The 26461-nt window shown below is 41.2% G+C and overlaps 1 protein-coding gene across 1 annotated transcript; it reads left to right on the top strand.

Moving 5' to 3' along the window:
- Positions 1-1035: 1035 nt before the first annotated feature.
- LOC139638121 (copine-8-like) lies at positions 1036-26461 on the top strand (the record flags this gene model as incomplete). The annotated part of the gene is made up of 10 exons (XM_071512153.1): positions 1036-1118; positions 8295-8358; positions 10053-10156; positions 10906-11010; positions 15409-15450; positions 17083-17158; positions 21938-21994; positions 23566-23627; positions 23957-24003; positions 26280-26461. Coding segments are annotated over exons 1-10 (822 nt in total), but the record flags the coding sequence as incomplete, so codon positions are not given.

Here is a 26461-nt window from a genome sequence, read left to right as displayed (position 1 = left end):
TCCCCATTGACTTCAGTTGTTTTGGAGGCTGCTACCAAGTTGTGCTGGCAACCTCCCTGTGTGTTATATGGACTAACACATTTCACCTGTGTTTCATTTGGCATGAGGGTGAGTAGATGATGACAGAACTTTCATTTTTGGGTGAACTATTCCTTTAATGGGATACAAAGCCATGCTATGGATGGTGTAAATTAGACTACAATAAAGTAAGCCAATAAGTGAATTTCAGAAGCAATGTAGGACATGAGAGAAATTTAGACATCATAGCTGTGATGTTTTCTACTTCAGCATCCTCCTCTCTTAACCGCCACTGAGCCTGTTTATCTGAGGAGACACACTTCCTAGCTTAGGGTTTGTGAAGCGTAGCAGGCGCTGCGCTGGCGCTGCTAGCTAGCAGCACACTTCTCATGGAGAAGCCAGAGCGTTTTTGTCATCTCTTTTTGTTGCGAGAGCTCGGCTGGGGGAGGAATTTGCTCAGCACCGGCAAAGATCTTCGGAGCAGCTTTCTGCCCGCCGGACTCAACACGGCTCATCTGTCAAGTACTTTTATACACACACTCACACACATGCAAAACACACACACAATCTGGTAGGCTAGGCCTCAGTATCAGTATGAACAATCAGCCCCTGTCTGTCGCAAACAGACTTTTCAAACCCCCCCCCCTTCCCCTCGCTCTCCCTGCTGCCCAAAGGCCGCTCCTCACTAACTGACTGCTCTCTCTACAGTAATCAACAAGGACACGGCTCCCTCTGCGCACTGTTTGGTGTCAAATGGCAAAATATATGAGAGCTTTAGCATGATGTAGCATGGTGGGGTTGGTACTGTGAACTTTACAGGCCAAATGTTGAAAGAAAGCGTTAATGAATGTTTCTCTCTGCATCTCACAACCCTGCTGTGTAACCTATTTATGCTTTTTTGCATTTGTGTGTGTGTGTGTGTATGTGTGTGTGTGTGTGTGTGTGTGTGTGTGTGTGTGTGTGTGTGTGTGTGTACATCTGTATATGTGTGTGTGTGTGTGTGCATGTTTTTCACACATGCAGGACTTCCTGGGCCAGGCCTTCTGTACCCTGGGTGAGGTAGTCGGCTCCCTGGGAAGCCGCTTGGAAAAACCTTTGATGTAAGTAGAGCGCTGGAACACACACAGACACACGCACACACACACACACACACACACACACACACACACACACACACACACACACACACACACATAAGCAAGCACACCAGGGTTCAGGTCAATTCTCTTTCAATTCACTGAATTCAAAATGTAAGCTGAAACCACATGTAGCATGAACCTTCATTCTCTTTATATGTTTATTAGATTCTACTGTATATAGGCATCTTTTACAGCAAATATTTTCCAGTTTGTACATTTTGATTAAATCCATTTTCTGACTTGAGTGAATTAATAAGACAGAGGCTTGTATTTCATTACTCTGATCAGGGTAATCACAGACACTGTCATTATCTGCCATAAAACACGTGCGTGGGGTCATCGTTAGATTTGGGATTCTGCTCCGTTCAGGGGAATGAATTGAAATTCAGCGTGTGATTTTTTTAAGATCATTTGCCACGGTCGGTGTTTTGAAGTGAAATCAAGCAGGATATGAAAATGAGCCAAGATGTTGATGAGAACGCGCCGTCTCCGTCGGCCAAATGAGATGAATAGTTAACCAGCAGCGGCTCTAATGACAGACTGTAAACAAGCTGAGATGGTAAACAGTCTGCAGTGGAAAGGGACAGTTCACCCAGAGGGAAGATGTCAGCAGTGAGCCCCGGACCCTGCTCATGTTTTCCGAGGGAGAGAAAAAAATGAATGCTTAAAGTAATAATCAGGGCCATTTTCATATGAGTAAAGTTTTGCTGCTCTCTATTGTTGATTAATGTTACATAGTCGTAGGGCTGGGTGATATGGTTGAACTCAATATCATGATAATCATAAGGATTCTTCTCGATATCAATATATATCACGATATGGTTCATGTATGCAAAATCACGTTAAATAATCAAATGAATGTTCATCTCATTGAACCGAATGGTAATGTTAGGTGTGGTGTCAAACAAAACTGAAATTTTCAAATAATATTCCTACCATACCTCATTTTATGAGAGTTTTTAAGTAAAATGTGCTTGTCATCATCAATTTAGACAGCAGAAATGTGTGTCACGATATTAAAATATCTTCATATCATCACGATATGATTCCACTGAAAGACGATAAACGATAATATTGAATTATCGCCCAGCCCTACATAGTCGTGATTCTACCTATATCCAGTTCATGAAAGTTTTTACATTTGCTATTCTGAACAACCAGTCTCTGGTAGGTTTTTCCTGGGAAAAATCCTCTGGTGCACAGGTGTTAAAAGTGTTTTTGAGTGGATTTTTCCTGTGGTTAACTGTTTTTTTTGTTGTTTTTTTTTGTCTCCATATTTGGTGCTAAGCGCTTGTTACCGTTGTGTTTTTGCATTGAACGTCCCAGAAATCACTTGTGTTAATCAAACGTTAAAAAACAGCTAAGATTGTGTGATTTCTGGGTTCATTTTGTTGTTGTTGGCGGTGTATTTTTCGTCTTTCCGTGGAAAACTGGCCAAACTTGCCGTCACATCCAGATATTTCCAGCAGCTACAATGTTTGAGAGTTTGAATGGAGAAAATGTAGTTCAATCTAGTGCGATCCAGAAAAAAAAGTTAGGTTTTGGTGTCAGTCCCTCAGAATCAAACAGCAAGGGCTTCTTTCTAGACTCAGCATTTTGCACTGATGTTCATCCAGTGAGAAATCCATCGTAGAAGAGGCAGAGAGACCAATTTCTCCATTGACAGCAGCCTCAATAGACCAGAATGCAATGCAGACTCATGACATGTTGTGTTTTGCATAAGGGTCATGACTCTCACTTTTTCTTGACCAGAAAAGCTCACTCCACTATCACCGTTTCTCTCTCTACTTTCATGTATACCCCACAGCTCAGTTCATGCTCATTCCCTGGAGGTTGTCGCAAGGCATTATGGGAAATATAAGAAATCACTAACTGAAGTAGAAGTAGACGGGGCAGGTCGAGGGAACGTAGCTACGCCAAAGACCTTGATGTGATATTTTGTCTGGAGCGGTTTAAGACACAGTGCAGCACTGCAGCAGTTTTCACGGGTTTGTTGAGGAGGACAATTTTGTTGTTGCTTTGTTTTCCTCCTGAGGCGCCGAGCCATCAGTCGTCTGACCCGCGCTTCATCCCCTGTCCTCCAGTGGTACCCTGTGTGTGTGTGTGTGTGTGTGTGTGTGTGTGTGTGTGTGTGTGTGTGTGTGTGAGAGAAAGAGAGAGAGAGAGTGATAGTGTGTGAGAGAAAGATACCAAGGAAAAATGAAGTGAGAGGAAGGGAGTGACTATGACTGTACTTGTATCTACAGCCATGTCTGTCTGTCTTTGCGTTTGTATGTGTGTGTGTGTGTGTGTGTGTGTGTGTGTGAGAGAGAGAGAGAGAGAGAGAGAGATAGAGATAATGTGTGAGAGAAAGACACCAAGGAAAAATGAAGTGAGAGGAAGGGAGTGACTATGACTGTACTTGTATCTACAGCCATGTCTGTCTGTCTTTGTGTGTGTGCGTGTGTGTGTGTGTGTGTGTGTGTGTGTGTGTGTGTGTGTGTGTGTGTGTGTGGCTGCATGTGTGGCAGAATCAATGAGCGGTTGCAGCTGAATGGGCCCGCTGAAGACTGACACACAAGAAAGATGATGTAAGAATGTGCCGCTGTCGCCGAGTTATGTAATCGCCTCGGCCCGGACTCACTCACTGTGTTTCACATCTGTGTGTGTGTGTGTGTGTGTGTGTGTGTGTGTGTGTACGTGTCTACCTGCATGTGTTATTTCTGTTATTTTTCCAGATTTTTTTATGATATCGTCGTATATTCTTTATCATTCTGTAATGATAACTGGTTGTGACTGTGTGTGTACCTGTACTCACTTCACTGCCTCCAGATGAAGCTCATCCATTTGCCTCTGCTCAGTCAAGTGGAGGCAGACGGAGCAAATAAAGAGCAAAAGGAACGGGAGATGGGAGATGGGAGATGGGAGATGGGAGACGGGAGATGGGAGATGGGAGATGACCACATGCACGGAAACACACGACGCCGGCACGCGGTCATCCGAGGCGGCAGAGCGAAGAACAAGAGGGACAAGTTGACAGATTTGGTGGCACACTAGATAAAGACGTCTCATGTCTCCACACACGTGATGTAAACGCTCAACACCCGGAACGCAAGGCTAAAGCCGCATACAAACATGACTGACTGCACATTAGTTGTATTATTTCATGTTGGTGTTTGGAAATGCAAAGAGTTTGGGTTCCTCAGGTGCAGTGGTGGAAGAAGTATTCAGATCTTTGACTTAAGTAAAAGTAGCAATACCACAGTGTAAAAATACTTTGTTACAAGTAAAAGTCCTGCATTCAAAATGTTACTTAAGTCAAAGTACAAAAGTATTAGCATCAAAATATACTTAAAGTAGCAAAAGTAAAAGTAGTCATTATGCAGAATGGCCCATTTCAGAATCATATATATCATGTTATTGGACTATAATTATTGATGCATTAATGTGTTCATCACTTTAATGTTGCAGCTGGTAAAGGTGGAGCTAATTTTAATTGCTTTATATACTGCTGGGTAGCTTAACCTATAAAAAATATATCATAATTTATTAGTTGATTTAAAATTTGTATTAATAATCTAAATCTGCAAAGTAACTAGTAACTAAAGCTGTCAAATAAATGTAGTGGAGTAAAAAGAGTAGAGTAGAAGTATAAAGTAGCATGAAATGAAAATACTCAAGTAAAGTACAAGTACCTCTAAATTGTACTTAAGTACAGTACTTGAGTAAATGCACTGAGTTACATTCCACCACTGCTCAGGTGTTATTTGTGGAATAGAAAACACAAGGTGAGCTCTGCGTTGTTGTCCAGTACAGCTGACTGCTGATCCCTGTATTCCAAGGTTAGACCAGTATTGGCCATTTATTAAACATCAGATATCATCCGGTCGGGTCGTCCACTGCCGACATGATGGAGGCTTTTCCATGCGTCCCGTTTGGTGTTTTCTTTTATAGTTTGTTTTAGTTAGTTAGTTTTGGTTGTTTTGTTCATTTCTTTCCTTTGGCACCACCTTTAGTCCTTTTCTCCCACCTTGTCTCTCTGCTCGTAGTTTCTATAAATATTGTAAATAGTCACTTGTAGGCACTTGTTCTGTCCATCCATCCATCCATCCATCCATCTTCAACCGCTTATCCGAGGTCGGGTCGCGGAGGTAGCAGTTCCAGCAGGGGGCCTCAAACTCCCCTTTCCCTGGCTACATTAACCAGCTCCGACTGGGGGATCCCAAGGCGTTCCCAGGCCAGCGTGGAGATGTAATCCCTCCACCTGGTCCTCGGTCTGCCCCGTGGCCTCCTCCCAGCTGCACGTGCCTGGAAAACCTCCCTAGGGAGGCGACCGGGAGGCGTCCTTACTAGATACCCGAACCACCTCAACTGGCTCCTTTCTATGCGAAGGAGCAGCGGCTCTACTCTGAGTCTCTCACGGGTGACCGAGCTTCTCACCCTATCCCTAAGGGAGATGCCAGCCACCCTCCTGAGGAAACCCATTTCGGCCGCTTGTATCCGCGATCTTGTCCTTTCGGTCATGACCCATAGTTCATGACCATAGGTGAAGGGTTGGGATGAAGATTGCCCAGTAGATCGAGAGCTTTGCCTTCTGGCTCAGCTCTCTCGGTGCCGTAAAGCGAACGTAGTACCGCTCCCGCTGCTCCGATTCTCCGGGCCCCTCACTCGAGAACAAGACCCCGAGATAACTTGAACTCCCTCACTTGGGGTAAGGACTCATTCCCAACTCGAAGCTTCCTGCACTCACTGGATCGGTTTGCAGCCGAGTGCGAAGCGGCTGGGATGAGGATCAGCACCTCTAAATCTGAGGCCATGGTTCTCAGCAGGAAACTTGTTCTGGTCTACTATTGCAAATAACATCACACTTGTTACTAGACTTACTTTCTTTTGTCACATTAAGTTTTCTATTGCTGGTTGTTGTGTTACTGTTCCTAACAAGCACAGTTACATAAAAACAGTCTGAAAAACCTGCAATGAAATCTTATTTTCTTTGCAAATTTTTCATTCAAATGCTCATTTTTTTTCTTCTTTTTTTTGTAAATTAATTCTTCATTTAATGCCTGATGTGTCGCGGAGTTTCTCCTACCATTGAATAGGTGTGGTGAGTCACAGGAGCTGCTAACACTAAAAGAATTTCATTAGTCTGTTTTTAGTGTCTCATGATGCTCTAAATGCCGTTTCAGAGGCTTTTCCACCCTGACAAGACTAAAAATCTGCGGGAAACACTGAATACTTATGATTTTTTTATGGCATGAAAATGGTCAAATGTAACGATACTGAATGTCAGCACAAAATAGCGGAGATCGGTGACCTCAGTCTAAAAATATCAGTATTGGTATCGACCTTCAAAAACCCATATCGGTCAAAACCTGCTGTGTACTGATGTTTTCATACACACTTCTCCCTTCCGTCTGTAATCTGTTCTCATCCACATATTCATCTTTCTTTTGACTCCTCTCTCTCTTTTTCACTTTGACTCTGCTTCTATCATCTCTCTCTCTCTCTCTCTCTCTCTCTCTCTCTCTCTCTCCCCCCCCCTCTTTCTCTCCTCTGCCTTTTTTCTCCCATCTGCCCCCTTGCTGAGCAATTTCTCTGCTCACACAGTGAATTAATTTCACTGAATGCTTCCCTGTGCATCAAAGAACCTGAGCGTGTCTCAGGTGACGGGGGTGGGGGTGGGGGTGGGGGGGGGTTGGGGTTTCAAAGCCTCGCTTCAATTTGCCGTCGGTTTCTCCACATGTATTATTATTGTACGCTCTCTCTCCGCCATTACTGGACACTACTTAGCCAAATGAAATTATCTCTGCCCTTCCTCGCTCAGAATCAGGCCCGGGGTCCGTGGCATTCATTTGGTCTATTTTTAGTGGTCAGTCTCCCTTGGCTTTATTGGCTGAATGTTACGCTTCGCCGGTTCAGGATGTAAACAAACATTGCATCTGAAATGTCACTGGATGCCGTAACATTATTTCGAGGTTCTTTTTTTTGCAGGTTTTTATTCAGCATTAGTTGTTGTTGCTCATGTAGACATAAGGCAATTAGAGTAGAGGAAGCAAAATGTGACTCCAGGTCTGCAGGGGGCGCGAGCGGTTGGAGTTTTACATTTTACATTTTCACATTTTAGAGATTTAGCTCACACTTTTTTCCAGAGTGACTTATAATGAGTGCAGCAGTAGAATAACCTTAAATTCTTAGATCACCCACATCTCAAGCAACCAGTAATGAGGAGTGCAGCGCTCAGAACTAAAGCATCCTGATTATTAATGCCATAAATACTCCAGATTCCCTAGAATGATCATGTTTGGTAGATAAGTGCTAGATAAAAAGGAACCAGGGAGAAAAGACAGGCGCTTTATGAGTGCAAGTAGAGCAGGAGGATATGAGGGATGAGAGATTCAGGAGTGTTTGATCTGCTCGTTTTTTTTGTCCCCCATGTGATAAAAAATACACTGACTTTCCTGATGGAGATGCTATAATTAAAGGGCAAAGTTGCTCAATTTGAAAGGCCCTGACTGCCGCACCAAAAGTCCGATTGACATGAAACTTTCTATGCACATCCAGCTATCCTTTCAAAATACATGAATTGCCCTTAAAAGTCAAAATAAAGTCAAATTGATGATGAAATGATGAAACTTTGAGGGACGATGCATTTTTGCCACTGTGTGCATTTAAAAAATACACAAATTAACTTGATGGGGACGCTGAAGGTTAAAAGTCAACATTTAAAACTTTTGAAAGACCGTAAATGCTTCATCACCGCTCCGATTTTGAAGTAACTTGATGATGGATTATGCGTCTTGTTACTGATTGGCTGAAGGTGTGCCTGCATCATTAGTGGGGGACGACATGAGACACTCGGTAACCCTTATTTAACCCTGTCATTTGGGGACGAACACATTCGCAAAGGCCTGAGGGAGAATTTCACATAATCACATATTCACTCCTGGACTCTACCTGATGCTGCCACAGTCTTCTGCTGTTTGCCACAGGTTTGGTGCCTTGCTCAAGGGCACTTCACTGCATTTCCAAGATTTTCCCAGCCGCTCTGTTGATTCGAACCATCAACCTTCCAGTCACAAACCCCACTACTTTTAAGCTTTCGGCTATACTGCCACTTTGGAAATGATTTGTTCTGTGTTTTTTTGTTTGTTTTTCCAGTGGAATCCCGGGGAAGAAATGCGGCACCATCATCGTGAGAGCAGAGGAGCTGAGCAACTGCAGGGTGAGGAGACATTTGGTTCCTCGGTTCCTCTGTTCCTCTGGGTCAGACAGTATTCAGCCTGTTTGGAGTACCGCGTGGGCGGGGTCAGCTGCATCAGGACAACTCAGATAGGGTCAGGAAGATTGTCAATCACAGAAAAGTATGCTAAATTGACTTTCATATGCTTTCCTCGGATTAGTGGCAAACCCTCCCCATCTGATACTATTATTTGGGAATATTGGATAAAGGAGATTTTGCCATAAATACCCTTAAGATGCTGTAAATCCTGGACTAACACAAACACACAGATGCATACACACAAATACAAAAACATTCAGAAGCAGATACAGCACAGAACCCTTTCCCAATACTTTGCTTCACTGCATTTCAACAGTGACATCAATTTTACAATACACTGAAGATATTACTTGTTAGATTACTGTGATAACAGAATTTTGACTTTTTATTCCAAGTTTATTATCTAACCATTTGATACTACAATACCATGGCAAACAAGAAAAACCATCAACCAATATCACAGAACAACCGCTGTCTTTTATTTTCAAGTGTTTTTTTTACCACAACAGCTTTGTAGTAGCTTTTGCTCAGGGGTTTTGGGTCGGGGCCAGTTGGGTGTCCGTCTGTTGGCTCTGTGAGTGAAACAGTTCCACGTTTTGCTCCTGGCACCAGTTCAGAAGGACTGGGATTCAGATCAAGACACGGTGGACTGTTTTACGCTGCTGTCATCTTTTCAGCTGTTGTTGTTTTGTGCTGACCCCAAACACTTTAACACTGTTAAAGCAAGGTGCATTGTTATTGGCAACATACCACGCTTGCTCTCTCGGGGTTGCTGAAAGGCATTCTGGGAAATGTAAGAAATCACTAACTGAAGCAGAAGTAGACAAGGCAGGTTGAGGGGAATGTGGGTTCACCAGCAACACTTCATCAGAAAATAACTCCTGGAATTTGTTGAACATCATATACTGAACAAAAATATAAACGCAACACTTTTGTTTTTGCTCCCATTTTTCATGAGTTGAAATAAAAGATCTAAGACCTTTTCTATGCACACAAAAGGCTTATTTCTCTCAAATGTTGTTCACAAATTTGTTTAAATCCGTGTTAGTGAGCACTTCTCCTTTGCCAAGATAATCCATCCACCTGACAGGTGTGGCATATCAAGATGCTGATTAAACAGCATGATTATTGCACAGGTGTGCCTTGGGCTGGTCACAATAAAAGACCAAAAACAAATTTGTGAACAAAATTCAAATTTCAAAGTTCAGTATAAATTGGAGATATCATATTGATGATATGGAACAGTGTAATGTGTGATGAAATGGAGTTTCAGCTTGCAGAACACATTTGGTGAAAGTATCAAAGATTATAAAACTCAATCTGAATTGTCTTTCGCACTGGTATTGAAGCACTATGGACATTTCAATTATTGTATTATTGAAACAATTACAAGAATCCCATGCTGCATTTAGGTGATAATACAAAAATCAGAAAGATCATTTTGACTTTGATAATCACTTTATTCACCAAGAACAATGAACCTTCCAAAATTTGTCTTGGCGGCATGCTGTTTGCTGGACATACAATACACTATACACTCTTCCCTTCCACCAACAGTGCTGCTTGTTTTGATTGCATTGGGAACTTGTGTGGTCTTAGCAGAATGTGTATTTATTTATATGTTGGTTCCTCTTTAGGAGTCAGTGATGCTGCAGTTCTGCGGCAACAAGCTGGATAAGAAGGACTTCTTTGGGAAATCTGACCCTTTTCTCGTCTTCTACCGCAGTAACGAAGACGGCTCGTAAGTTGACAAGCAATTTCCCCGTGCTATTTGTAGATATCGGTTTATTGAATTAAAAAAAAGTAGCTATCTCTATTTTTGTGCTTTCCACACACACACACACTGAAGAATATCAGCCTGTAATGCATAGAGACACAGAGCGAGATTGTTCACGCTCCAAAAAGCTCCCATACGGGCGATGTAAGAGCTAAACTGTCTCCTTGATGTTACATAATAGCCATCCATAATACTCTGTACTGTATATGCGACTTATACTGTCCAGCCATTAACAAAGAGAAGCCGGCAGACGAAGGGATGAGAGGATGAGCGGAGATGAAAGGGCCGAGTCGAGAAGGGGGAAATAAGAGGAGCGGGGGAAAGAAAAGGCGGATGAGTTGGGAGTTAAGTGAAAACTGCGCTGGGGTCGGAGTCTCTTTGCCCCGCAGATGCTTTTATTCAAGTCGACTTCAGCGTCTTGCACTTAACACATTCTCTTTTTGTGCAGCTGGGTATTTATTGAAGCAGTCTAAATGTTCGGCCGCAGGGTAAAACAGCAGCATGCCGCGGCTACAGAGAGCCACACTAGCTGCTGCATGCAGAGAACGGGCAACAGTTGCTTTTCAGCCGAGGAGCGAGCTTTATTAAATACTCCTACATCACACAGTCATCCCCTTGTTAACACAGCGAGGTCGTACACAGAGGGCTGCTTTAAACTTTAAGTAACATTTGTCATCTATTAACAGCTTTGTGTGTGTTTGTGTGCGCCACAGGTACACCATCTGCCACAAGACAGAAGTGGTGAAGAACACTCTGGATCCGGTGTGGCAGGCCTTTAAAATTCCTGTCAGAGCGCTGTGTAACGGAGACTATGACAGGTAGGAGACGCACTGATGGATCCCACAGAGACACATATCTCACTGACATTGTTTACAGTTATATTTTAGGAATTAAGCACCTGTCCAGAGTGACTTCCGTTGAGTGCAACAGCATAAGCTTCAATTCCTAGATCATAGTAATGAGTGCAAGTCAAAGCCACAGCACCCAGACAACAACTCCCACAATAATACTAATAATAATAAACTTTATTTATATGGTACTTATCTAAAAGCAGAAATTACAAAGTACTTTACAGCAGTGATTCTCAACCTTTTTCATATCAAGGACCCTAATTCAATCCACATTAGAGCCACAGACCCCCATTTGATTTGATTTTTTGTTGTCATCCATAGCCAAACTTCATAACAATAAACTTACTGACAAGGACTTTACAGCAAAGTTCATCATGATGATCATTAACACAGCTTCGCTTGCCAGTGCCAAGGTCTTGTTTCAATGGCATACTGTAGTGTGTGTGTGTGTGTGTGTGTGTGTGTGTGTGTGTGAGTGCACAAGTTCCATGACTATCTGTATTGTAGGTAGAGAGATAACAGTGAAACTATGACAAAAACAATCATTCTTCTACATTCTCTAACTGTGTTAACTTCTGGTAAATGAAGTAATGGTGAAATTTAACAATTCATCAATTTGCTGGGGACCCCCTGGAACCCCCTCAAAGACCCCTGGTGGTCCCCGGACCCCACATTGAGAACCACTGCTTTACAGCAAGGTGTCAAAACAAGAAGAGTAAAATATAGAAGTAAAAGGCTTTTGGTAAAGTGCAAACCTGCACCAACGCTGAACAATTCTCCAACTTGCAAAACTGCAGCCTCTGTAACGGTTTATGTTTGTTTATCATTTGTCTTCCGGGGTTGAGCAGCTGTCTTGGAAGTCCCGGATGTCAGACTTTCCCATCAGCAGTTGTGGCTAAAAAAAAGTAATCCCACATCCAGGTCATCACCAAAATCTAATCAGCTGATTCTTGGGCCAAGGGCGATCTGTTCACCAAATTTCAGCCAAATCTGTTTGTTACTTTCTGAGATATCTTGCTAAGAAACAGACAGAAAGAGGTGAACACAAAACCTTCTTCCAACTTCGCTGGTGAAGCTAATGAGGAGATAGAAATAAGAAGCGCAAGCAAGAAAAAAAACGCATTAAAAGATGAATAAATTGATGCATCAAATGAAATCAGATAAAAGAAAACATAAGAAACTAAGAGTTCTCCAACACATCATTGCTATCACTTAAGTTAAATTGATTTCTTGACCCTGCAAACGGACTTTTAGATTTTGGAATCAAGTCTTTATCTCTGTTAGTCTCATAATTCTGGCTAAACAACAATATTCGTCTAATGGCGCAAATCCCAGATCTAAATTCTAATCAGTCTAATCAGTTGGATAAAAGTGAGTCAATCGCTGAAATCTGCTTTGCTTTTCCAAAAGGCTTTATGCAGTCGGAAGTTGGATAAAGCTCTCTCCTTTCTTTTAGTGGAGTGTTACAATCCATCATGAACAGGAATATTATCTTTTAATATCAGATGAAGGGAGGAAAATAAATATCTCTGCAATGAAATGAAGGACATTACTCTCCTCTGCTTATGGGTTGCTCTACAAAGTCCAAATCATCTTTATTATGAGTCCAATCCACTCACTGCAGTCCTTCGGGTGCGATAGTGCTGTACTGTACATTTATGCCGAAGATATTTCCAGGGACACGGGAATATTTGCTCCATTTATCATCTGGACACCTTTAGCTCTGACACTTGTACTCCTTAATATCGGTTGCTTGTTATGTTGGTTATCCAGGAATTTAAGCTTCTTCTAGCATCACACTGACTTTACAGTAACTAACGCTGGGTAAGAGTGTCATCTAAATGCTTAAAATGGAATGAAACATTGTCCAAAGTCAGATTATTAGGGACTAGGGTTCGACCGATATGGATTGCTGACTGGGTAAAAAAAAAAAAAAAAAAAACGCCCCTGTAAATGTGGCCCAAACTGTCCCACCACAACCAACCCACAGATGCTCCACCCAGCCGCCCCGCTGTTCACAATATGCAGAACAAAGTATTATTAGAGATATAGCCTATTTTATCTTTAAAATGAAGTTGCGATTTTATATTTTAATTCAAAATATAATAACAAAACATCACTTTTACCATCAGTTGTTGACAAGGTTTCCATGCTGCTCTCTGCTCACAAACGTCACATCTCTGCAACTTGGGAAAATCGTAGAAAATTCCGACTCTCCTCGTCATATTTACCCCGTTGTTCATGTGCACTTAACTCATGATTCTGATATTTCCGACTGCACCTTGAAGGCAGCATAATGTTCAATTGTTAGGTTGCAAATTTTTGCCCAACACAATCAGTCTATAATTGTCAGTACAGCGTATGAAAGGTAGAATGTACCAAAGTATGTTTGGCGGGGGGGGGAGACAGATGGACTCATGAGATGTGATGAACTTATGAACTTATGAACTCCCCCACAACACACAACACACACACACACACACACACACAGGTTGACTGGCCCACCGGGAAAACTCCCACTACTCCAGATGGCCCGTCTGCCCCTGGCTGATACCGATACATTTGAAGCTGCTGATATCCGATATTTTCGGCTGATAATTAGGAAACACTGAAGGATTCAGTGTTTTCCCCCAGAATTATATTCTTATCTCGGTGGAAAAGCCTCTGAAATAGCATTTAGTTCATCATGGGACACTAAAACTCTCCATTAAAACCCATAATAATGAAATTCTTAAATTCCTTAAGCTGCTGAGTAAAATCATATCCTCACCTCCATCATACTGTCCGACACTGACTGGCTGATATCTGACTTTCATTAAAAGGCCAATAACAGCCCGATATGTCGGTCTTACCCTATTAGGGACGTCCATTCCAGTAACGGCACAATGAGTTTCTTCATCTTTCATATTTCAATATATTAGTTTATATATAGAGAGAGCTGATATTCGCCTTTTATTAAAAATTAGATACTCTAATCTTCCTCCGTCTTCCTCTGATATGATGAATTTGTTTGGGAAGCCCTTTAACCTGAATTGATTGTAATAATACATTTTGATCAGAGCCCACACAAGTATGCATGCATGTTGTTCTTATTCGCCTGGATTTCAGAGGATTCAGAGGACATTTTGATGGAAACACTGCATACTTGTAATTCTTTGGAATATTTTGGCATTAAAATGGTAAAATTTAAAGATATTGAATAGACAGCTTCATTCCAAGAATAATCAAATTCTTCATCTTTCATATTCTTTATGTGCTAGTGCAGTGAGACCGGTATATATGTTATATATTGGACTGGATACTGGCCAGTCAGTGTTGTCTTCCTCCGATACAATGGATTTGTATGATTACATATTTGTTGGGAATTTATTGCCCTTAACCTGAATTCGCCTGGATTTCAGTGGAGAGTTTTAGAGTCTCATGGTCTAAAAGCTGTTTTCAGGGGCTTTTGCACCCTGACAAGAATAACATTTTGATGAAACCACTGCATAATTGTAATTCTTTGGAATTTTTGGCATGAAAATGGTCAAATTTAAAGGTCCCATATTCTACTCTTTCCAGTGTTTTATTTTATGTCTTGAGGTCCATTCAAAGCTGTGTGTGTGGTGTCATGTACCAAAAACACTCTCAATCCATTTTGACCAGCATCTCTCTGAGCCTTACCAAGAACAGGCTGTTTTTGTTGCTGTGTCTTTGAGACTCATTAATATTAATGTTCTGTTCTGATTGGCTAACGGTTTCAAGCATGAAACGTGAGACACTGCAGTCCGGCAGCTACAGGTAGGGAAAACTTTCCGGTAAATATAGACAATGACAACCGCTCAACCGCCTTGAAAAAAACACTTTGTTAGTCTATTATTTCTTACAAAAATGATAATGAGCGAACCTTTGTGACGCCACAAAGTTACGGAAGTCCAAACAGCTCGTTTAGAGGCTCGCTTTTCTAATATGGATTGTGTGGATTTTCATTGGCGACCGTGCGTTTTGATACTTTCACGATGTTTAGATAGCACATCCAACTCCTTTATAATCAAAGAAGCAAGGTGAATCCTGTTTTGCACGATATGGGACCTTTCAAGATATTATAAATGGCCACAAAATATCGGCTATAGACAGCTTCGTTCCAAGGATATCCATATCGGCCTTCAAAAAGCCATATTGGTTTTCACTGTAATCCCCAGTATGAGACTTCCCCCACTTACGGCCGCGGTCGGCGTCTTCCATGGACGAGTTGCCAGCCTTTTAAGCAGAAAGACTCTAAATCAGTGGCGCTAATTGGTTTTTTAATGGGATTTCCACCACCTCTCCTCCCCCTCCCTCCACCCCCCTCCGCCCCCCTCTGCCCCTTCTCTCTCCCCCCCACAGGAGCATTAAGGTGGAGGTGTACGACTGGGATCGAGACGGAGGGTGAGGGAACATGCTCTTCCTCTTGTGCTTTCAGTCTAAAGTGATAATCTGTGTTCTGCACTGTGTGTCAAGATGCTCCATGTCAGGCTTACACTGCTGTTGTTTTAGTGACATACAGCTGCTGTGATGGGAAACCACACAGAAACTGCAATTTTTGGTGTTTACAGGCTTATCTACTGTATATATGCTGTGCGAGTTTCATGATCCTTGCATTTCTTTCTTCATTCCTGAAAAACATACTTATTTTTTAACTTATTAGCTTTTTTTCTTTTACATGCTTTTTCTCATCTAACATCACTGATATGCTCCTAAAAATAAATTAGTTGGAGCAAGTAGGGAAGGGTATTTGGGATTATTTTCACAGATCAAGCTCCAGAATATTTTTCCCTGTGCGCTCTAGTTTTTCACCGCACGAGCACAATATTATACTCTGTGGGGGGAAAAAAACATTCTCTATTGCTTTTAATAATACAACATTAAATATTAATGTTTCCTGAACGATCTTTGATAACTGGAGAGAGAGTTGAAGTCAGTCAGGGAGTAAAGGTGGTGTGTATTTTGGGGAGGAAGTGAATAAAACTGTTGCAAAGAATTAATTTAAATAATTTAGCGAAGAGTTTCTGCCAAGAAATCTGATTGGTCTAAGATGCGTTTCAATCAGGGTAAGAAATTAACTGCTTTTTTCAGATGCCATTTTTTGCCCCATTGATTTTATTTTTAGGGACATTTTGGTCCTGTTTGGCAATTTTATTGAACTATGAAATTATGCACTTGCATATTGGCAAATAAACCCTCAATTTGTTCCTGTAGGATTTGTTTTAACTTCTTTCCCACTGCTGGAAACTGGCAGAAGACTCTCTGTCCCCATCCAGTCCATCTTCCACCCCTCAATTGTTAATTTTTGTACGATAATGATCATTTATTTATTATTGATGCAGTGGTTTCTGTGGGGTCTGTATTTTCTCCTGCTGCTGGCTGCCTGGTGCCAATATTTTCTCCTGCTTCAGACTGCATACTCCGTTATTTTCTGATCAGAAAACGCTCCATTTTTCTCGCTGGGAGCGCTTTGGAAAGAATCACCCGGTCATGGGCTTCCCACAAATGACCTACGGTGGCCCGCGGGGGACAGTAGACGCATCGAGGCGTGAATATTTGACAGCTCAACGGAAAAAAAAAATGTGAACAGGGTGAAACGCAGAAAAGGGAACTCCTTATTGGGGGCATATTTTGCCCCCCTAAGTTTTTAATATCACAGGCATTTTATGAACTTGCAAAGGCATATTTGCCCCAAGCTGTTAATTTCTCGCCCTGATTCCAACTGCGCTGATTATTTCCATAAAATGATGAAATTGGTTGCTATGCACACTCCTGTGGTAACCAGGCAGCTAGATAGCGATCCTCCTTGATTTCTCCTGTATGCACACTACTTTGAAGAAAACTTTTCAGACAGTACACACTGCTAAGAATTGTCTAAAAGCTGTAGTACCTGATTACTGTGATAATGGGTTCTTATAGCTTCACCTCATACCTAGCTGCTTCACTGTGTTATCAGACCCATTATCAGAGAAAAGAACCTCCATGTGGGGTTTTTCAGATGGAAAGGAATGTGACTTTGTGTTTTCATTTTTCCAGTCACGACTTTATCGGCGAGTTCAGCACCAGCTACAGAGAAATGTCCAGAGGCCAATCACAGTTCCACGTCTATGAGGTGACATTCTTCACACACACACACACACACACATACTCACACATACACACACACACACACACACAAACATCAACCCCCATCATGTGTCTATCCTGCATCGTCCTACATAAAAAAAAAATTAAAAAAAATGTCGGGTAAGTTAACCTCCGCTTTTATGTGAAACAGCTGTGACTGTCAGGGTTTTACAGGAAGAAGTATTTCATTGCTTTCTTATTAAAACAAAAGAAAGCATTTTTGTTCAGTCATTACCCTCCTCACCCCTCCTCCCCTCCAACATGACTTCAATATAAAACATAATAGCCTATCATTTGTCAAACAATAAGTAATAAAATCCATTATCACTGTTTTCCACAAGCACATTGAGTAGCCAGCCCAAGAGAAAACGTAGCCAGCTAGGGGTGGTGAGGGGGTGTCAGGGGTCAGAGGTCATATTTTTGATGAACAAGCTTTATTTTGGTGTCTATTAATGCACTACTTCATACCATTCACCTTAATAATTGAGTGCACGGCTTCTTTTCCAGCCCAGTGGTGGAGTTGTGGTGTTGGAAAGGCACAAGGCAAATTCAATGTGCTTTGCATAAAACACAAAAAATACATAATTTATCTAGTAAAATGACATTAAAACAGAAAGAAAGAAAGATAAAAATAGGTAAGTAAGGATAACATTGGGCAGTGGAGGATAAAAAGTCACTCAATAGGTATAGATGCGACCCTCAATGTCAGAGGACTGGAGTTACAAAAAACTGAACTGGAACACAGTATGGGACAGCTAAACACAGAGCTGCAGACAACACACCTTAAGTGTGATTTACTTTTGGGGATTATTGATTAATTATTCGTCCTCGTCAATGACTCATCGCTGCACTGAGCGATGAGTTAAATCAAACTGGCAGGTAGGAGCGACATCTATGTGGCATTGCACTCATGTTCACCTAATATCTGAGTGTTGGACAACTTTATGTATCTAAAAAGTGTCAAATTACTGTCCAGCACACAACATTAAAAACACGTCAAAAGTTGGGAGCATTTTGTAGGATTCTAAGTTTTTGGTTTTCCCACCAGGAGACTGTCGGATTGGAGATGGATCAAGTGCAAATCTCCTGTCTCTCTCTCACTGGCAGAGCGCTAAAACCAACTGTGGAGATACATAAGTCTGTCTGATGTGTAACTGCAAGGCTCCTGACATCAATATGGTGATCAGGTTGAGGAAAATATAAAAAATTACCCTTAAAGCGGAGAGGAGCCGCCTGGAAGGCATCAGTATTCAGCGATCTAGCTATCAATCGCTTGTGGAAAACACTGCGTTACCAGCTGGTATTCATTCTTTGTCTATTTCCAATTTCAGTGTCTGGCAGGCTGTTCTGTTAGTAGATCACTTGATGTATTTGACCATCTCAAATACACACAATATCATTTTCTCTTGCGGGTCTACACTTATCTCATATAGTCTGCCGCCTCTCTGAAGTCCAAATGACAGAAATCCTTCTTAGTGACAGAGAACTTTAATCCTCGAGGACAACATCAAATTTTTGGGAGTTTGGCCCATTGGTCACCTTACCCAATATCTGAAGAGAGGACTGACACCAAAATCATCTCTGTGTCTCTGCTGCGCATGCTAACGCCTTAGCATACAGTATGTTAAGTCAGTGATTCTCAAATTATTTTTTACAAATGTACCCCCTGTCAGTTTTCAGCCAAGTACCCCTTTCACCAGCACAAAACATTTTAGGGAGGGAAAAAAAGCAAAATGATTATAAATAATGCATTTGCATGTTATTTGGCAGAGTAAACATGAACATTAAATGGGTTGGCCAATTACTTTTGTAATACTTTTACAATTTAGTGAGAAACATGGGCTTGTGCTTCACTTATGATTGTTGTCATTCTGGATGGCAGGGAGGCAACTGCAGTGATCAGGCTCTTTTCCAGACAGTTTGTTTCTTTGCTTCATTTTGATCTGGATCATTGCAGAAAAGGATGTTTCGCACAAATAAGTGGATCCAAAGGGTAATATCTGCTCCAAAGCTTTCTCTTCCAGCTCAGGGTGTTCCTTTATTTAGTTTTAATTAAATTTATTAAGGTGGCATTATTTTACAATTGTTCATAACCAATATATATATATATATATATATATATATATATATAAAAAACTACACATTTTTAGAAATTTCTACTAGTACCCCCATTTGAGAAACGCTGTGTTAAGTAACCGTAGGCGTCTAGTATTATCCTATTATTAGTATTATATAAGTGAGAAAATGAGAACTTGGGTAGATAATTTTAATGATGCGTCTAAACCTGTCAGGCTTGTTCACTGGATTGGTAAAATAGACAAAAAGTCAACACACAGCTAAAGTTTTTGTGCTATTGATTCATACTGGACTTCACTAATGATGGAGATTAAGATTTTGTTTTTAGACGTTATGAATCTACAATTTGTAGAATAAAAACAAACACCAACTTTGGATTGCATTATTTAGTCTATCTTCATACTTTGGATAATGCTAGTCACCTACGGTTACTTATCATACTGTATGCTAAATCTACCGGAGACACAGAGATGATTTCTGTGCCAATCCTCTCCTCACATATTGGGTAAGGTACAATTGGGCCAAACTCCCCGAAAAAAAATCATTGTAGTCCTTTAAAAGGGCAGCAGCCACTGCAGCCTATTATTTTTCAAATGTCACTGAATCGGCATATTCTGTCACAAAACCCCTGATTCTTAAAAAGACCATCTGCCAGACTGACAGCTGAAAAGAGACTATTTGCATTTTCTAAACAATTCCTCTCCAACAATAAAACTACAGTGAAGCAAGTTTTTAAGTCATATCTGCTTTGTTGGAGAGAGTGTATAGTGGAAGTAGACAGTAAAGATGGCAGAGAGAGAGGATGACACGTCTTGAGCCAGATTCAAACTACGGATGGGCGACTGGACAAATAAATCAGGGATTGGTAATGGACTGACTGTGACATCTTACACAATAAATTAAATTGTAAACATCCACTGGGCAAAAAGGCCTTGTGTCCAGAAAGATCCGATGGTATACAAGCTTTTTAGATCTGTCACATATCCATAACGTTTATGGAGAGGATACGGAGATAGCTTATCTGTCACAGATGCTTATGGAGGATATTGTCCAGATATGTTTTCTGTAACCTGCCAGATTCATCTATCACAAACATGGCATGAGCATCAGGGAAAATACATTTTCTTGTATCTGTGGCCATCTGCATATAGTGAGAGATACAAAGAAATGTGATGATGCCATTTTCCCTGGTCTGCAATACTGACCCGGCAGATCCAACCAGAGTTTCTGGTCTGCCACAGATCTTAATGTTTACAGAGAGGATACATGGTTAGCTGATCTGTCACAGATGCTAATATGATAATCTGTAACCTGTCTGTTAGAATGCCAGGTCAGGTATACGCCATTAGATCTGGGGCCAGTTGCATAAAGATAGACCTGGTCTTAGACTTAAATGGGACTTTAAGTGAAACTTGCTATAGACTATATATTTATTTATTTATTTATTTATTTATTTATTTATTCATTCATATATTTACCTGTTCCTACTACTTCTTGGTTGTTGTCTCTAAAGACTCGCTCTCTTCTTCAGACTCTTCCCAAAAACTAAAGATTTGGCATCTTGTATGAAACAGCTTCAGTATTTAAACGTCCACCACTCTGACAGTCAGGCCGACTCGTTGCCATAACAACAAAGTTCTTAACTCAAGATTAGCCGGGGGGGGGAATGTGGCTAACATTCCTACCTCAAAATAAGTCAGTCATAATATTTAAGTAACAGACAGTCTTAATTAGACTATTCCAACCTGAGAATCTAAGACCAGTCTTAGGCTTAGACTAGTCTTAAACTAGCTTTATGCAACTGGCTCCTGGAAAACTAGCATCATCACATTTTTCCCCAACTTCCCTTCCTGCTGCATTTAAAAGCAGTTGAATTATGTAGCTGTTGCCATGTGAAAACCTTGTAACTCCAATTTCGATGATTTTCACATTTTAAGCTACATGCTCCTCTATGAACTGAGGAAATTGCTAATCAAACCCTTGTTGCTAATGAAACCCTTTCAAAAGGGTCGAGGCTGTTTTTCAAGCAAGACATGCTTAAAAATATGCTGAATGTGATGCTGAATGTGATGATTGTCTGACAGGAGGATGTACACTATCGCCCCAACCCTCACTGAAATAACATACAGTACATGCATTAACCAATGAAAGCAGGACTTCTATGTTATATCTCTTCCTCTCTCCTGATGCCTTTGGTGAACTGTGAGCTCAAGTCGATTCGCCGACCGGTCCGTCAGCTTCTTTACGAGTCGTACGTGGGCAAAGCATAAATCACTGAAGGTCAGGAGTCAGAAAGGCTGGTTATGTAGCACAACCTGACTCACCAGGCACTGTGTTTTCTCTCCACACACCGCTGTCTTAACGGTTTACCTGAGTATGGTTTGCCTGGTGGTTAGTGAGACTGTCCTGTTTACTGTTTTACTGGAAAGTCACAAGTTCAATCCTTCACAACCGTGTAATATGACGATTGAAGTGCTGTAAAATCCCCTGAAAAATGACATTTTCCATGGTGTAAATAGAGTGTGCTTGGTAATCCTTTCTCTCATCCCTCTGCCCTTCAACACACACAGTCAATTTGATTTGAACACAGAAGCAGACATGAGTCAGGATCTCCGGCTGCTGTCGTGTTCACCTGTTGATCGATGGGACACAACAAAGTGAATTCAAGCTGCTGATGTTTTCTCCGCAGGTGCTAAATCCAAAGAAGAAGGGAAAGAAGAAGAAAAAGTACCAAAACTCAGGAACGGTGAGTCAGCAGTTAGGGCTTCACCCCTGGTCTCAGAAAGCCCACGTACCCTTCAGTGCTCCCTGATGCTTGGCATTGTGGGACCGAGGCTTAATTCCAATTTACTGCTCATGTTTTTTGGATGACTGTTCATATTTGTTTTACGATGTAACCCATATCTGATGCCAATATGAGCTGACAGCCATGTTGAAAAGACACACAGGCTCAGTGTAACAATAACAAAAAATGTCAAATGTGTTTTTTGTACCTACACTACTTCTCTGTCTTGTTTTGAACACATTTTCGGTATGTGCCTTTAAGTTTTGGCTGAGTTGAGGCATCTCCCTAGCCTGGTTCCAGACTCCTGAATCGCGACCCGCCCTCTCTTCAGATTTGGTTGAGTGATTCAGAGAGTCTGGTGTTGCTCTATTCAACGGCGATTTCTCGATCGGAAAAACGATCAGGCCAATCAGCGCCTTTGTGGGCGGGACTAAAGTTTGAACCGTTCGTGCAACGGTTTTTCATTGGCGTTTCGGCAGAATAATATTTGTTGAAATCATTTCTTAACCAACATATTGTCTTTGCAAAGACGATATTTTTGTCAAAAACAACCGACATTCTTGGTAAAGTTAGTAAATACGAAAATAACTGAAAATAACGTCAGAGCATCCGGATACATCAGTGACTAGTGACTGGTTCAGGGAAAATCGACTAACCCTAACCCTAACCCTAACCCCCTCCCCCCCACATAGAAAACGGCTAACATGGTGGCAATCTCAAACTGTATAATGGAGTGGAACAAAATTAGCCATTCAGTCTGAATATCAGGCTAGCATCTCCCCAAATATCAGTGAAGTCGGCTATTTTGCTTTCTTTCCATTCCTGTGTCTCTTTGTCGTCCGTGCTGATGCTGCTCAGCCAAGCTGCTACGGGCGCCAAAATTATGACAGTTGTCTCGCGTGAATGATCATCTTAAAGGGTAAGGCTGGTGTTTTTTAATGCATTTCTTACCGTCAGCAAATCCTATGAAAATAACAAAATCAGCAATGAATTTGTTTTCGTCTCGTCCATATAGCCGGTGCCCAATGCAGCCATGTCCCAGCAGCCATAGAACTCCATTGTATTAAAAAAAACAATTAAAAACACGTCACAGAGCCATGCTGCTGTTCTGGCAGCTTATTTCATCATCGCGATGCATCGGGCCAGCCAACCTTCTCCTCAAACAACTTAATAAGCTGACCGTAAGCATCTTTTTTCCATGAAGAACTTGTTCCCATTTGAATTTGATTTGGTAATAACTACAACAGCCTGACTTTTCATGGTAACAGTTAGCGATTTTTAAAATTGAAACTATGTCTTTGTGAGCTGATTGTTGATTTTGTTATTTTCATAGGATTTGTTGACGGTAAGAAATGTATTTAAAAACAACAGCTGTATCCTTTAATTTCCATTAGAAATGTATGGCATCACTGGTCTGAAAAGAAGCCTACTGAAAACCAGGTGCTATATTGACAGAATCTGCTCATTCTGTAAAAAAAAACAAAAACATTGCTCTCTTCCTCCTAAACTCCTAATCTTTTCCCATTTGTCAGGTGACGCTCCTGTCCTGCCTGGTGGACACAGAGCTTTCCTTCCTGGACTACATCAAAGGCGGGTAAGTTCAGAATAAATGGCTGCATACAGTATGATCCTGCAGCGATTACAGCAGCAGTATTACTCTCAGTCTTTCCCATGCTGTCCCTCTTAGCTACAGCTGGAATCACTCTCAGTGTTAATGCAGTGCAGAGGATGCAGAGCCTCACAGCTGAGAGGATTACTGTACTGTATTTATCTCTCCGCTCTGATATTGGGAGTGACAGCTGCCGATAACCCCGCCGCCTAATTGCTCACCGCTGCATGCTTTGAAACATACTGTGGTATAATCTAGCATGATTGATAATGTCACGTTACTCCTTTACATTTTTTTTTTTTTCCCCCTCGTAGGACTCAGATTAATTTCACGGTGGCAATTGATTTCACAGCGTCAAATGGTGAGTGTTTTAAGCAAGTCTTTGCTCTTGTCAAGCAAATCCCATAAGTGTGTTGGACAGATAAAACTTATCTGTTAGCACTCAGATCTCCTGGATGTTTCTGCTTTATTTTCTGTGTAAACAGTATGTTGGTCTTGTCTGCCATTTGCAACCGATTCCTCATAGGACATTCTATAGTTTTCTTTTTTATGATCAGTAGTTTTTATTATTTTTCTTTTAAACAGAACAAGGAAACACATCATATAGCAATGGATTGACTGAATGAAACAGGACACATGGAATAGAAACAAAGTTACAGAATTACATGTGTGATCAGCAGATAACACTGAGAAAACAAAAATGTACAAAGTAAGGGCTAAAATAGACAGGACACTCTTTAGTTTTCTTAGTGTAATGACACCTCTGCACCTTTTTCAGCTGCAACCAAAACCGAAAGTTAGACTCTTATTTACTAATATTATCATATTTTACTGCTCAAAACTTCCACGCTCAGTTTGATATTAGTCATTTTGTACAGTTTGTGTCTCAGTGTGACAAATAAGCAATTTGAAAATCACTACACCCACATATTTCAAAACACATCTTCAAATCAAATTTTTTTGTCACCCTGCAGTCAAGGTTTATAAAGCCGCACAGCTGAACTACATTGATCAATGACAGTAAAACAATTTAACAACAAACAAAACAAAACAAAAAATTGTGCAAAGTAGAGATCATCACAGATGAACAGTCTTCTCCATTCTAATAAGAGCCGATTCACTCAGTCAATATACGTAATGCAATTCTGGAGACATCCATAATCATAGGAGGCATGGGTGGCCTCCTTTACTGCCATCGAATCATGTAAATCCCATTTCCCACTTACTTTGTTTGAGAAAGGCTGAGGTAGTACAGGTATTATTCGTCTAATCACATTATTTCTGTTTTGTGTTGGCACTGCAGAGCAAACTGAAGGAGAACTTTTCATCAAGTCACGGTTACAGAGTTACTAATAGAAAATTGAGAATGTGTCAGACTGTGACAGAAGTCTCATTTCTTTCTGAACACTTCACAAAGGAATGCATCCACTTTCATTGAGTTTAGTGTCACCACTGTCATTACACTTTTAGTTTTTGGTCTTACTACATGTCTTTCTTCATTTTTATCTGTCCATCTTTATCTGCTGGTGCCAAAAACAAAGGCGAGACAAATGAAAGCTAGACTATTTCTTACTATTATCATTCCTTATTTGTTCCAAGCTTTGTTGCATATCTTATTTTTTAATCCTCACAGTGAGATGTTTTCCCAATAAAACGTTTCTGTTTCATCCTCAGATTGAGTTTTAGTTCAACAAACATTTCTCAGACATAGAGCTGAGCTCTGGTCAAAATATAAATATAATAGGGATTTTATAATATGTAAAATATGAATGGTAATGACGTCTTTTTTCATTCTTTCATGACCATGACATTCATGATGTTGGAAGGTCAGCAGCTAGCTAACTAGCTTACCTAGATAGCTACAGGCTACTATGGCTATATTGAACTTGGAAGGTCAGCTAGGCTAACTACCTAACATAAATAACTTAGTATGGTTAGACTGTATTTTGTCAGTTAGTATCAGAGCGCTAGGCTTCATAATATTAGCTGCCTCCTCTCTTACCGCTTGTCTTTTTCACTGGGCTTCAGCCAGTGTTGCCAACTCTTTTACAAGGAACGTAGCTGATAGAAGTGGCCAGATGACGTCATGCGCTAATTTGCATATCAATATATTTGCTACAGCCCCCCTCTCTCAGCAGAGGGAGGGGTGACGCTGTGTATGGGAAGCGCTGTGATCATCAGACCTCTTTGGATTTGACAAGCAAGTAGTGCAAATCAGCATCAGCTATATCAATTGTCGTCAAATGCTTTGGGAGTTAACACATTTACATTGTTCCCCATGGTTAGAAAAAGTCCTGAGTCACTTCTGAGAAGTAAAGTCACCAGGAGGGTCTGAAAAGTTTGTAAATCTAGCAACAAAGTTGCCAACAGCAGTTTCAGTCTAATGTTACTTAGCCAGAAAAACTGGTTCCTTGACTCTGCAAATTGAAGTTTAACCAATGAGATTATTTCTATCCCCAGAGTAGCTCTGCCTTTGAGAAATGTTTGTTGAACTAAAACTCCAATCTGTGTTTTGCCCTCCACCCTCCCACCCCCATCCTTTTTTATTTCAATATGACTCACAGCCCAGGGGGGCCCGGCGTAATTACGGTTTGATGCTGATGTGTGTTTTATTGTGTTCAACCGTTCGGGTCCCAGGCAACCCGTCCCAGCCCACCTCGCTCCATTACATGAGCCCGTACCAGCTGAACGCCTACGCCATGGCACTGCGGGCCGTGGGAGAGATCATCCAGGACTACGACAGCGACAAGATGTTCCCCGCACTGGGCTTCGGTGCCAAGCTCCCCCCCGACGGACGGGTGTCGCACGAGTTCGCCCTG

This window comes from Centroberyx affinis, unplaced genomic scaffold (assembly GCF_046629955.1).
Source record: "Centroberyx affinis isolate AG114_WGS23_722 - 3 ecotype Tasmania unplaced genomic scaffold, CSIRO-AGI_Caff_v1 ptg006126l_1, whole genome shotgun sequence".
NCBI classification, from domain to species: Eukaryota; Metazoa; Chordata; class Actinopteri; order Beryciformes; family Berycidae; genus Centroberyx; species Centroberyx affinis.
Note: the sequence above shows the minus strand (reverse complement) of the source record. Positions and strands in the feature narration are given on the sequence as shown.